The sequence below is a fragment of the Micropterus dolomieu genome, linkage group LG04 (assembly GCF_021292245.1).
Source record: "Micropterus dolomieu isolate WLL.071019.BEF.003 ecotype Adirondacks linkage group LG04, ASM2129224v1, whole genome shotgun sequence".
Classification (NCBI taxonomy): domain Eukaryota; kingdom Metazoa; phylum Chordata; class Actinopteri; order Centrarchiformes; family Centrarchidae; genus Micropterus; species Micropterus dolomieu.
Window position 1 is genome coordinate 15,158,050 of NC_060153.1, and position 13,253 is coordinate 15,171,302.

At 39.2% G+C, this 13,253-nt stretch overlaps 2 protein-coding genes across 2 annotated transcripts in view; both read right to left on the bottom strand.

Annotated features, from left to right (window-relative positions):
- Positions 1 to 2,827: 2,827 nt before the first annotated feature.
- Positions 2,828 to 4,001, bottom strand: LOC123970117 (osteocalcin 2-like). Its single transcript, XM_046047994.1, has 4 exons — positions 3,931 to 4,001; positions 3,484 to 3,813; positions 3,263 to 3,359; positions 2,828 to 3,001 (listed from the first exon to the last, which is right to left on the bottom strand). Exons 1-4 carry the CDS (start codon positions 3,989 to 3,991, stop codon positions 2,899 to 2,901), a joined length of 591 nt encoding a protein of 196 aa, XP_045903950.1. The 5' UTR covers positions 3,992 to 4,001; the 3' UTR covers positions 2,828 to 2,898.
- Positions 4,002 to 8,453: 4,452 nt separating this feature from the next.
- LOC123969098 (endoplasmic reticulum resident protein 27) overlaps positions 8,454 to 13,253 on the bottom strand; it is a 7,809-nt gene continuing 3,009 nt past the window's right edge. The window contains exons 2-7 of the mRNA XM_046046187.1: positions 12,634 to 12,719; positions 11,325 to 11,462; positions 11,072 to 11,188; positions 10,290 to 10,415; positions 9,914 to 10,111; positions 8,454 to 8,546 (exon numbers count right to left, since the gene is read on the bottom strand). Of these exons, the coding sequence (XP_045902143.1) occupies positions 8,505 to 8,546; positions 9,914 to 10,111; positions 10,290 to 10,415; positions 11,072 to 11,188; positions 11,325 to 11,462; positions 12,634 to 12,719 (707 nt within the window). The 3' untranslated portion in view covers positions 8,454 to 8,504. The remainder of the gene's footprint in view (positions 8,547 to 9,913; positions 10,112 to 10,289; positions 10,416 to 11,071; positions 11,189 to 11,324; positions 11,463 to 12,633; positions 12,720 to 13,253) is intronic.

The following is a 13,253-nucleotide window of genomic DNA, read 5'->3' on the forward strand; positions in this document are numbered from 1 at the left end:
TTAATTACTGCCGAAAATTAGTTTATCCCACCTTATCGTAGTTTTTGTTATTATTACTTTTAAAGCCTGTTGCTTACTGGCTCTGAATACACATACAGTCAAACCATTGGTCACAGGAGGGACAGGATGTTGATCAGCCTGCAAATCAGCCAACCAAACAAGCAGTGGAGGGAGGCTTCGGTAGACTACGCTGGATCCAGCGTGTGGGAGAAGTAGATAAACAACAACTACATCTCTGTTGTGTGAATTCCCTCCTGTTGATGTCCTATTTAGTAAACAGAAACAGATTCTGGAAACTCACAAACAGCGAGGATCAGTCTCTCTTCCAATTATTTGTGCTCCGTGTTGCATACAAAAAGTTCAAGACAATTCAACAGCAGCGGGCGGGCGTGTATGAGGCCAGCACTTCACCTCACTCTAACAGGGACACTTGCTACTGAACATGGACTGTTTATGCTGCTCCCTGATTAAAAAAAAATATATATAAGTTTCTGCTAATACATGTTCAGAAAAAAAAACAAGAAAACAGATTTATATATGTTAACCTGTTGCTGAGAAGGTGCCTGTTCTGATGTTATGATTGTGGCCCTGGACTCTCATGATAGGATTACATTAATGTTTAAGATTAGATTTACAAATAGAAATATTTTATTGCTACTGTGTGGGAATCACATTATTTGTTTAAAGTGTTTGCAAACTACATATTATTGCACTTTTGTATATATAGCAATACATTTAAATTAAAAGTGCGCAATACACTTTTAGAATTCATTATTAAATTTTGCTCGTAACTATTAATCGTTGCCCAGCACTAATATATATTATTATATAGTTGAATCATGTTATTTCATGATTATGTCTGACAGTATTCTGTATGGTGTTTGCATGAGTGAAATATACAAACCCACGACTTAACGTCTAATACGGTATAAATCACAATATTCACATGTCTTGTGATTTTACACACATTTCTCCAAAAGTCTGCTTTACTTATTAGGTATTTCTGAAACCATGAGCTCTACAGTAGAATTTAAAATAAAGTGCAATTCATGAGTTTGCCCACCAGTGAACTAAACCATCATGACATTGAACTTACCTACAGCAATATGTCAATTTATACAATGATGATATCAGTCAATGCACTGAATTTCCAGGTCATGTTTCAGCTCAGAGAGAGAGCTCAAACAAGTATTTACCAAACACCAAGAAGAGGTAGATATCATGTCAAATAGTCTCCCAAGTTAAGGGCTTTCATGTGTGCCAATTAAATCCAGGATTAAATCATCACTTGTGCACTAAAATGTGTTTGACTGAACAATACTGTAATCTAGTGGTAAATATAAGAACAGCAGTCAATGAGGACAAGTAAAAGCTGAATGAAGGAGAGGTAGAAATTGCTGACGATCATGATGACGATGATGATGTGACATGTTTGCGCATGTTTTTGTATGAAAGACAATCTGATACTAATCCACTGCAGAATGTTTTTAGTCAGCATTAAACCTGATATGATCAATGTTTTGATGAATTGATTACATAACCACTTGTATGAGAATGTCATTCAGAGAGAGGTACACAGTTCACCTCAACTTTAAGGAGCTTCCTAGCATCTTTCAGCTCATTATTTGGGATTTCTGTCCCACAACTTGACTGTTTTGGTTTACTCTCAACGCTCTCATTGTGTTATCAGAGTGATAAACTGACTGTACACTACCTGCTCAACACCCAATAGCAGACAGACAAAGTCAGTGAATGGCTTGTTGTGATCCCAGTGGAGCATTTAGCAGCTAAAGAGCTACCCCCAGTTTGTGCTTCTTCTCTACTGGCATACATTTTGGTCACACGGGTAACAATCAGTTTCTTTCAAGAATAGGCTTAATTAACCATTGATTGCAGTTTGCACAAGTAAAGACTGCAAATCAATTAGTGTGCTCCACTCTCCTTTTTTCCATGGAAGTTTGCTGTACTGGAACTAAACAGCACCTGATTTAGCTGTATGCTGCTGGAAGATGCAGTGACAACCCTGTTTCAGCCAGATATTTACCTCAGGAATTAGTCAAGCAAAACAGAGATGAAAGCAGTAAATAATGTTCTTACAATGGCCAGGTGGCCAGAAATATGACTACAAATGAATGCTAATGTTGTCTGCTTGATGTATAAGCAACGATTTGCTAACAAGTTTGCCGGTTTGTAAGTATGACAGCAGGTCAATGTTGTTTACAGCTTGTTTCCACTGCACTCAGGCAAAACATCGGGCAAAACATCAGTTATGTTAAAGGTATAATGCCATCTCTTACATCAGGGGATACAATCAAAAAATGTATTTAGTCATCGAGGACAAAACAACAATTCGACAAAAAAAATAATTTATTATTTCCAAACCCAGAGGCAATTTGTGGTAACAGTCATTACAGATAACTGATGTGCATCTTACACACACTGCACACAACCACTACCATGATCAATACACTACTACTAAAACTACAGTACATCATTACTACATCCACTACTACTAGAACTACTGCTTCTAGTTAAAGTAAGACTAAAGCACAATATAAAAACATCAATACATTAACATACAAATACATCTGCACTTGTAGCACCATTCATTGTATTATAGTGAATAATAATTTAATCTTATGTGGGCTACTACATACTTCACAGGCTTGTTTTTCCATGTGCCTTTTTCTGAAAGCCTGGAGGAGCCTTTTTACACAGGACCACTAAAGCTGGTCACAAGGATTTGTGCCTAAAAAGCTTCATCTAGCATCATAACATGGGCCAAACCCTTTTTGTTTTTGTGATTGTCTGCTCCTTGTCTGGATTCAGGGGAGTTGTTGCGCCGTTCTATTACAAAAATGACAGAGAAAACAGTTCCCATGTGAATGAGTCTGTAACCTAGAAAGGGACAGGTCCATAGTAGGCGTTATATGCGGCAACGATGCCTTGAGTGTCAGCCATCTCGTCACAGGCGACGTTCACCTCGCACACCTCTCTCAGGCTGGATGGCACAGAAGAGGAAAGGGGTTAGATGGCTTGTAAAATCTCAGTAGTCTAATCTCAATCTAATCTAATCTCAAGTGTCACTTTAGACTTAGATTCATTATTTTTGTTCTGAGTAAGCTACACCAGAATAAAACATAAAATGATTATTTGTTCTTAGATAGGAACTTTGCAGCAAGGAATTTGTCAACATAGTTTGCAAAGTATATTGTTGCTCACTGAGTCAGTTTATTCCAATTAGATTATTAAATGAGTGTACCTTTCCAGCTGCAGAGGGGTGAGGTCTCCTGATGGGGCAGCTCTTCTTCTCCTCAGGAGAACCGCAGCCAGGTCTCTCTTCATAACCACCTGAGCCGCTGTGGGGACAAACATCACAAACTCAGACTTTCTTTGTAAGAGCCATACTTTTCTTGTTTTACATTCATACATTAATTCTAAAAGCATGCAGCAATTCTTTCTGGAACCAAAAATGTTGCATACCCTCAGCACTGGCTGACTCCGATGAAGACTCGGAGGATGAAGAAGAAGAAGAAGAAGAGGAAGAGTCAGAGTTGGCGGAGTCTGACTCAGAGGAAGAAGATTCAGAGGAAGAGGAGCTGGAGTTAGAATCAGATGCTGAAGAGTCTGAGGAAGAGTTGGAGTCAGATTCAGAGGATGAGGTCGAATCAGACTCAGAGGAGGAGGAAGACTCCGATGAGGAGGATGAATCGGGGGCGGCAGCTGGGGGGTCAGCAGCCACAGGGTCAGCAGCAGGTGCAGCTTCATCGGCTGTGTCGGCAGCGGGGTCCACGACAACCTCTGGCTCAACAGCTGAGGATCACAGGAAACAACACTTTTACACCCACATTATCGACTTTAACATGGTTCCAAATAACATACATGACAATATTGTGAAGCACAGCAATCATGAGGTGAATTTGTCCTTACCTCCCATGGACCAGGACAGGGACAGGAGAGCACAGATGGAGAGGAGAGTCAGAGCCTTCATGATGCCTTGTAGTTCTCTCTGTAGACTAGTTGCTTTCTTGATGGCTTGCTCTTCTTAGCTTTTCTTCCGATGGCTTGTTCTGTTCCCCAATTCAAGGTCAATATATACTGTAGTCCACGTCCTTTGTCAGACCAGGCCCACACATGAGATATCCCTCCGATTGGCTGGGGAATCAAATGTCAACGTTTCCACTTCCACTTGTCATGAAAGCTCCCATAAACACCCACGCAGGCCTGGCACAGAGTCCAAAACATCATTCACCCGCGCAGAAACTTACAAGGCCGCAAACATCCCAGGCATTCAGCTGTGCGTACAGTGCATGCTCTGTATGTAAACCTGTATGTACGTATAGTATGTAAGCCTTCACATTAAAGCCAAGCCAATACAAACAGAGTAAAATGAGGACAGTGTAAGGGAATTCCCCTTCTCCATGAGGCACATGCATGCACACAAATATAACATTTTACCTTTAATTTTAAAGATAAATGTCAAATTTAATTACTGAATTGACTTCCGAAAATTGTTTCTCTCAGTTTGGCTTTTGGGTAAACTGAACAGTGTTTTTCTCATATTTTCAACAAAAATGCCCTCATTTCCCTGTCAATCATTTTCTGAGGTCAAACCAAATCATTTTTATACTTGTCTTGTTTACCCATCCTGTACATCCCCTTCAGGTTCCTTAAAAATCATCACTCCTCATTACTGCAGTATAAGGAAATGCAACAAAACCTCTGAAACTTACTGATCTCTATGAAACACCCTTAAAATGAAATTCAATTTTAGTCAAATCTCTTTATCATCAAGTTTGCCAGTTCTGTCATTGCTGTAGTGTTACTATACTCCTTGCCCCAGATGTGATCTCCCACCCCCACAAACCCCAAACTATAGCCTGAGTCGACCACAAGCTACTAATCGAGTGACACAGAACAGCAGTGAGCCTCATTATGCAACAGAGCTTAATTAGAGTGCTGCAGAGTCCCACCAGAACCGCAGTCAGTCACTATTTACAGATCCATCTCGGTCGAGCTCCCGGTCAGATCCAGGCACGGCCAAGGCTTACCATCGCCAACCAGTGGTCCAATGCACAGCCTCCCTTGATGTGCTTCAGCATATATATACAGCTAAATAAAGGCAACCCCCATGTGTTGGATGCACAGCGTTATGCATGTGGGTTTGGATGCAGTTTTCTGTTTGTGCAAAACCGCGTGAGTGAGTGTGGCTTCAGCTGTGATTTATGATAAAGAATGGTATGATGGTAAAACTGCTGAACCATCTCGCTGCTTAAATACTATCTAGATAACAAAAAAATTATGCACACACTCATCACATCACATATATATATATATCTCTGAGGGCCCCCAGACAGCTTCATCCATCATATAGCCTAGTGAGACATTCAGTGCTGCCTGAGAGTGACCTTGGTGTCCTTTGTGTTTCATAATCTTGCGTTATTCCTGGGATCAGAAATTTGTTTTGGACCGCGTGCCATGTAATTTCAATGTCTGGTCCAGTGTCCATTTTTGTCAATGCATTCAGCGCATGGGGGACACAGTTGGAGAAAACAATCGCCCCCACTGTCCCAGGAAATACAGTGTCTAAGGCATTTCTGCTTTGGATCAGTACCTTTTTGTTGTTGCATGTCTTCTTTGAAATCTTGAAATGTACTGTTGTTGTGGGTTTTCCTGTGGAAAGTGGAAAACTTACACGCCCAGGCGCACACTTACATGGTATGACAGACACTATACTGTGCCTGATCTTGGCAGTCAACTCATATCAGTAATAAACATCCCATCTTCTTCTATATTAGATGATATGTTATCCTCACTGGGAAAAATATAATGCTGTGTTTACTGACGAGGCTGTGTATTGACTGTGACCAGAAGGAGAGAACACAATACACCTGTTTTATAGATGTTACATTGATTCCCTGTCAGTTTCCATACTGATATTTGAATATTTACTTTTAAAATACTTCCCATGAGGCCCATCTTCTGGCTTAGTATTTTAATTGTTCCAAAGTGCAGGACAGAAACATTTGGTGAGGCAGATTTTGAGACAGGCTGCCAGAGGATCCGAGGAAGCCTGAAACAGTTTTTAATGTCTTTAAATGTAAACTTTAAATGTCCCTTACTTCAATGATATTTAAGGATTTATTGTATTATATTGATGTTTTGATATGTTTCATTGTCTTTTATCTGTTTTATTGTTGTTTTTTTAATTTCTCTTGTGTTAGTTAGTCTAAAATTGTTTTACAGTTTGTTCATTTGTGCGTGTGTGTTTGTGTGTGCATGTGTATTAGAGGCTTGGATGGTTATTTTCCATTATACATGCACCATTATAAGAGCTTTTCACCATTTGATGAATGGTTTAACAAATGCTAAGACACAAATGACCCAACAAAATAATTTATGTATTTCTTTCATATTTTTCACCAATCTCCTCCTTTGCTCCCATCCTTTAAGAACACCAACAGGGATCTGCACTGGGAAATGTTACAGTAAAATAACTATGTTTGGTAAATGACCTTAAAATAACGCATCTGGAGACCTCAGACCTGATAGATCAGGACTCCAACAAGCCTGTGCTCAAGCTTTACAAAACAAAACAAACAAATAAATATAACCCCTACACTGACGCACCACCAAGATATGTTGTATTAACAGCGGATTTATCCACTTTGCTAATGTGTATAACACAGCACAGAGTCTGTATGGTGTATAACTGGAGCTGTTTTAAATAAAGTGTCAAAGAATGTACCTATGTAAATGTCCTTCTTTAGTCCCTGCCAGCTTTGCTCCACTTGCATGATACACAGGCAGCACATCATTGCAACAAACAACCTTAAACGAGTTAAATGAGCAGTTACAGGCATGTATTTAGACTTTTCTTTTTAAACCATTACCTCACTTTGTGTGTGGATGCTCATAACAAGAGACTCATAACGTGAGAACACAAGGTGACAGGGACTATGGGGAAATATTCTCTAGCTAAACTGAATGATTAAAAAAAAGCTAGATGTATGATTTTGCGTTAAGGTGTGTAAATATGAACTAATTTAACATTATATTGCAGAATCCACAGTTCCTCATGACTGCTGTCATTCTATTACACTACTATTAGAATGTCTTGGCACACACAATCCACACTAGCAGGCCATCATGTCCACACACTGTACTGCATATTATTGTGTGAAGAGACAAATGCAAGTTTTTCTTAGTTTACTATATATTAGTTTTTAATGTTTCTATAATCCCTTCTCACAGATGTGGGACCTCTTTCTGGACAGTGTCTTGTCTCTGTCTGCTCACTCAGACATGGATAAAATGATCATAATTAGCTTATTTATCATAAACTTTGGTCAGAAATTGCTTCTTAAATTGAGTACGTTGGAAATAGCATCAAATAGAGAGGAAGCTGAGACTCATTTATTAAAATCACAGAAACAATAAGTTAAACTACACAATTGCGCAATAAACCTGATTTTAAATTAGCTACTAGTACCAGATTATTTCTGATATGAGCTTGCAATATTGTTTAAGTTTATGGGACTAACTCTAATATCTCACAGTTTACCTTTTGATGGCATAAAAGTAAAATACACTGTCATCTCACTGCCGCCCAGAGGTCCCCCATCAATGCTTCATGTCACACTGTCTCGATAGCAGTCGTAAACAAACTCAGATGGCAGGCGGCACATACTGTATATTTCCATCTGGTCTCTGAGAAACGTCCACCTGCCAGGCTTTCCCAAATTCGGCCGGATGCATTCACTTGGCAATAAAACACTACTAATTATACCGATCCCAGTCTGGGCCTTGAAATTCCCTTCTCGCTTGGGAGAGTATTTTTGGGGACAAGCCCAAACTTTTTCACTCTTGATGTCTACAGCCCATCTGTTGTTCTTTTATAGAGCTTTCATAGCCTTTATTGCTAAATACACTCTCTTTTATCCATATTTAGAGCCCGATATGACTTTGAGTCAAATCTCTCAAACTTAATATTTGAATTTGATGCCCTGCTTTCAACTGTGTATGATTGCTGCCTCTGTCATTCTACACTGGGGATTTCCATGTTAATTTATCCAGTAGATATGCTGTTTTTCACTTTATTTACACACAGGATGAATCATATGAGAGACCACTAACTACCGCATCTTGACTGGCTCGGTTCATGTCTTCCCAGTCTGCCCTCTGTCACTCTCTCTGAGGTCGGTGTGTTGTGGTTCTGACAATAACTTTAGTGGACAGACTAACAAACTCGGCCAGATCTCTGCAACTTGTGGCCGGTGACCCAGACCGCAGACGGGCTCACACTCGCGTAAACAGACAAAACATAACACACACATAAATATGTGAGGACACATGATATACACACGCACACATTTCCTTTGTGTTGGAAAAAAGAAATTGCAGGGCAAGACAATCAAACACACAGCCTTTTCACAGAAGAAATAATTCACATCAGACACAGTATTTTATTTAATATAAATGCATTTACATTCCTTCTGTGAATCCTAAAGCTCTGTTTTGGCTTCTGCTCCTGCCTGCTTCACCTCCTGAAAAACATAAAGTGTGGTAAGTGAAATATAGCAGACAATGCAGCATAGAGGGAACACATGTCACTTATGTCAAGTTTACCTGAAGTTTATTTATGTAGTGTTTCACAGACATAAAAGTCCACTGTTGAACTGAATTTCCTTCAGACCAAAGCTCAAAGAAATGCCTTCACTTAGGAACTAACTTCATCCATGTCAGCAACACTGGCACATTATGCTTTTTAATCTATTTTGGCTCTGCTTCATTTTCTATTTTTTTCTGTCAATGATTTTATTATTTATTCAGTTTCAGAAGAATATAACAGACAAGGAAAACACAAGGGTCCAAGGAGAGAGGGTGTCATACAATGTGCAGATCATATATTATAAGCTATATAAATGAAATAGACTTGACTCAACTTTATAAATCACATTTGCCAGGTATATGTGTAGGTAAAGGGCCAGGGATTATACTGTAATGTTGCAGTCAGTGACATTCCTTCTCAAGAAAAAATCCTGTAGAAATCTGTAGAAATTGTGATTGAGCCTAAGAGAAATGTATAAATCTGTGGCTTCAGGGTTGAAATTGTGTGCGTTACTGGTGATGAATCTGAAGAGGGTCCTTTAAAGAACTACGCAATTCTGTCTTTAATAATTATAAATGATTAGTAATTACAAAATCTTTATCAGTTAATTCCTTTCTTGTATGACATGGGAAGGGACTCCAGTTTGCCGACAACTGCATTGTTTGTATGTTATTATATTAACATAGATAAGAAATAGATTAACATATTATATTTGCTTGCTATGTGATGCACTTTGTAACTTTGTTTGTTCTAATAAAGATATATTATTTTGTGCATTACAATCTTATTTATCTAAGTAGAATAAGTGTCAGAAGTCATTTTAAATGCACTCTGTTGTCCACCTTTGCCTTTTCAGTGCCACATATTTCCTGGCACTAACTCTGGCCCCTCTGTCTTGTTGTGGGGCTTCAGACTCTGCCTCTGACAGACCAAATTAGTGTGTGAGTGAGCTTTCCTGTCTTTTGTGTGGCACATATACTTTACAGTAACGGCAAGAAGTGCTTATGTTCTTGTTCTGCATTAGTGGTGTGTCTTATACTCCCTGCCACCTTTTCTTACATGACGAGAGAACGAGTCAAGTGTTTTTATTGCACGAATTCTTGTTTTTTTTTTGTTATTTATTAATTGCGTTACTTATTCTGAATTTCTAAATCTCTAACCTGGCTGCTTTTTTTGCTTTGAATTGTTCTTTATGTTAGTAGGTCGTCTGACTGCAATGAGCAGCATCTAAATCTTAACCAGCAGTTGTAGATACCCGGTTGAACACGTCTAATCATCAGCAGATGATCATCATCTGCTCACCTTCAGTTCCCCTTGTATGAAGGACTGGCAGAACTCCCGCACTCGTTCAGTAGAAATCTCTCCCTCAGGTAGGAGCCACTTCATGTCAGAGTCACTGTCATAGATTCCTACTCGCGGAAGGTCCTGAGACTTGAGGCCGAAGTAGCCCAGTGACCGGGAGTTGGACTTCACTGCTCCGTTAATCAGCACAAACAAGAACTGGAACATAGTTTTTATGACTTTAGCTCATTATCGATCAGATCACGTAACTACAGAAATGGAAAATCACTGGATTGCATTTGATTTGTTGAAGAATATCAATAAAGCATAACACAACCATTTAGGCTGATATCCATGTGAACTTGCCCGACCTGTAAAAACACACAGGCATTCTCACCTTGCCTGTGAACTCAGGGGCCAGAGCTCCCAGTCGCTCCTTGAGCTCAGAATATTCTTTACTCCCTCTGTTGGCAAAGAGCAGCAGGTGGGACTTCACCTCTGAGTTGAACAGGCCCACTGCTGTCTGAGGAAAAGGAAAACAGCATTTACAAAGAATGAGTGTTAAGACAGGAGACGTTACATCTCTGCTGATCTCCTTTTCCAGAAACATCTTACAGTCAGTGGCGGGTTATTTTTATTTAGTTTTTCTGCACTGACATTTGTGTGACTACTTGTTGCTCTTGTATTAGCCCTTTCATTTATGTTGGATAAGTTTAGATCTATGGAATACTCTAAATAATGTGCATTGTTGAGGGGTGGTAGGAAAGGGATGATGGAGTGGGTTGTGAAGGGGTGGTGGGTAATGTTAAAATGTAAATAGTTAAATTTTTTTCTTTGCTTTTAACTCCATTTATATTTTGTATTTTTGAAAGAAGTAAAGATTTAAGGGATAAACAACAAAGAAAAAACAATTTGACAGACATTTATTTCTGTATTTATTTATTTATGCATTTATTTGTTTCTAGATTATTTAGATTTATTATTAATTTAAATGTTAGTTTTGTTCTTGTGTTACATCTTGCACATGGATGAAGTGTTAGGCAACCCCCGACCATGCATTTATTTCTATATTGCATTTATTTGCTATTTTATACTTGTATGCATCTTTTATTTATCATTTATATATATTTTCAAGCTGCTGGTTCCAGAAAAAAATTTCGATTTACGAGTTGGACGTACCACTTGGTTGTATTCTGTGATGTAGCGGACCTCGTTGATGGTGATGAAGTTTACAAAACTGTCAGCTTCAACCTTCTTGGTCTCAGCAAGAACGAGGTTCTCCTGGTGGTTATCTGCCTTGATCACGTAACACATCATCATCTTCATCATTATCATCATCAAACTGACAGGACCCACCATATTTATTATTGAATTTTTTGACAAGATGCCTCATGCTGATAAAATCATGCACCGTCATGATGGTGTAGAATACCTTTCGGAAGAGGGTGATGGTGTCTGAGGAGAGGTTGTAGTCAGCCCACACCTCTTTCATCGTGCAAATGGCTACAGGGACCGAGTCAACTCGCTTTGCAGCTGCAACGAGCTCCTGATAGCCGCGACTCTTCTCTCCCTGAGACCCAAAAGAGAAAGAGTCAAAGAGGGAGATTGTTTTAACTATATCTCATCTTATGAAGTACATTCTTTTACTTTTTTAAATGATTTTTGTTTTTCTTTCGTTATTGCTCACTATGTAGTAAGTTTAATACAATTTCTTGTTCAACCTGCTGGCAAAGCTGGCAAATCTTTCATTCTAAAAGAGGGGGAAACGGGGTGTGACATAAAAATCTAAATCTGGCACTTTAAGACACTCTGAGGAGGGAAAGTGGGCTGGTATGCATTGGCAGATGTGGGAAGTAAATACAGTAAGTACATTTACTCAAAGTAGTTGTTCTTTAGTTGAGTATTTGAATTTTATTCTACTTACATTTCAGAGGGAAATATTATACTTTTTACTCCACTACAATTGTCTGACAACCTTACAATATAATCTAATTAAAAAATGGATATTTTATATACTAAATATAAGATGATCTTATAAATATAAAAAAGTCAAAGGGCTGTGAGAGATTCAGAAAGTTGGAGAAACAAAAAAATGTACTGGGAAGAGAGAGATGAGGCTGACTCAAAGGAAGGTGAATCACGTCTATTTCTGAGACAGAATTGCATGAGCTCTGGCAATCCGATTTATCATTTTGCAGCCTGTAATATGCGTCCATTTGCAGTGAGTCAGAGCACCAATATTTCAGTCGCTTTTTGCCTTAAGCATCACAGTCCAACAATGCGTTATCCTCATGCGCTCTCTGTCTCTCTCTCATCCAGTCTCTTCTCATGAATCTCCTCTCTGTTTGCACTTGTTTACAAGAGGGTCAATGGAGCCAATCCCACAAGTCTTCCTGTCAAGTGGCCCTCCATCTTCCCCCGCACACAGAGTCTGGCCAAAGGGCTCGCCTCTGTGGGACAGGCAGCCACTCTCTGTCCTCGCAGCACCAGTGCTGCCAAAGGTGTGGCCACAGGAAATACATTCTTCCTCAAAATCTATTTGTAACAGCAACATCACCGAGACCAGGGTGCAAAGAAATGCTGTATTTTTGGAGCCCTCACAGTCTCACTCTCAGCTAATTTGCTTGATCATGTCTGGTTTGCCACATGCATGTAAGCATAATAAACTAAACCAAAAAACAGCCTCTGTAGGGCATGGTTGAGACTTTTTCTTTCCTCTATGTACAATTTTGTTCACTGACCTCTAGGAAACCGATGACCACCACTTCGGCAGAATCGATGAAGGCCTCAGAAGCTTTGGTGTCAGTCAGCCTGGGAAGGGCACTGTCTGAGAGAGAAAGACACAAGATGCACTAGACACACAATTCAACATAGTTTGCACCGTTGTATCGTTGTCTCAATGATATAATAATAATAATAATAATCCTTATTTGTAGAGCACTTTTCAAAAACAAGTTACAAAGTGCTTTAACAAGTGTAAAGAATAATACAAAAAAAAGATAAGAGCATGAAAATTTAATATAAAATTAGTAAAATACAATAAAATAAAAGGGATAAATAAAGTCAAATAAGATCGGGAAAAGCTCTCCTATAAAAGTATGTTTTAAGAAGGGACTTAAAAGAGTTCACTGACTCAGCCGACCTGATTTCCTCGGGCAGGCTGTTCCAGAGCCTCGGGGCCCTGACAGCAAACGCTCTGTCCCCTTTAGTTTTCAGTCGAGACTCAGGAACAGACAACAGACCTCTGCCCGAGGATCTCAAGGTACGTGCTGGTGCGTATGGGACTAAAAGGTCAGAAATATAACAAGGCGAGAGGCCATGAAGAGCTTTAAAAGTGATCAATAGAATTTTAAAGTCAATT

Bases quoted from the DNA above. Each gene is read 5' to 3' on its own strand.
- LOC123970117 (XM_046047994.1), bottom strand. From the start codon at position 3,991: ATGAAGGCTCTGACTCTCCTCTCCATCTGTGCTCTCCTGTCCCTGTCC. The intron at 3,814-3,930 runs GTAAGGACAAAT...TGTGATCCTCAG, and splicing joins CCTGTCCTGGTCCATGGGAG to CTGTTGAGCCAGAGGTTGTC. The intron at 3,002-3,262 runs GTACACTCATTT...TGTGCCATCCAG, and splicing joins ACCCCTCTGCAGCTGGAAAG to CCTGAGAGAGGTGTGCGAGG.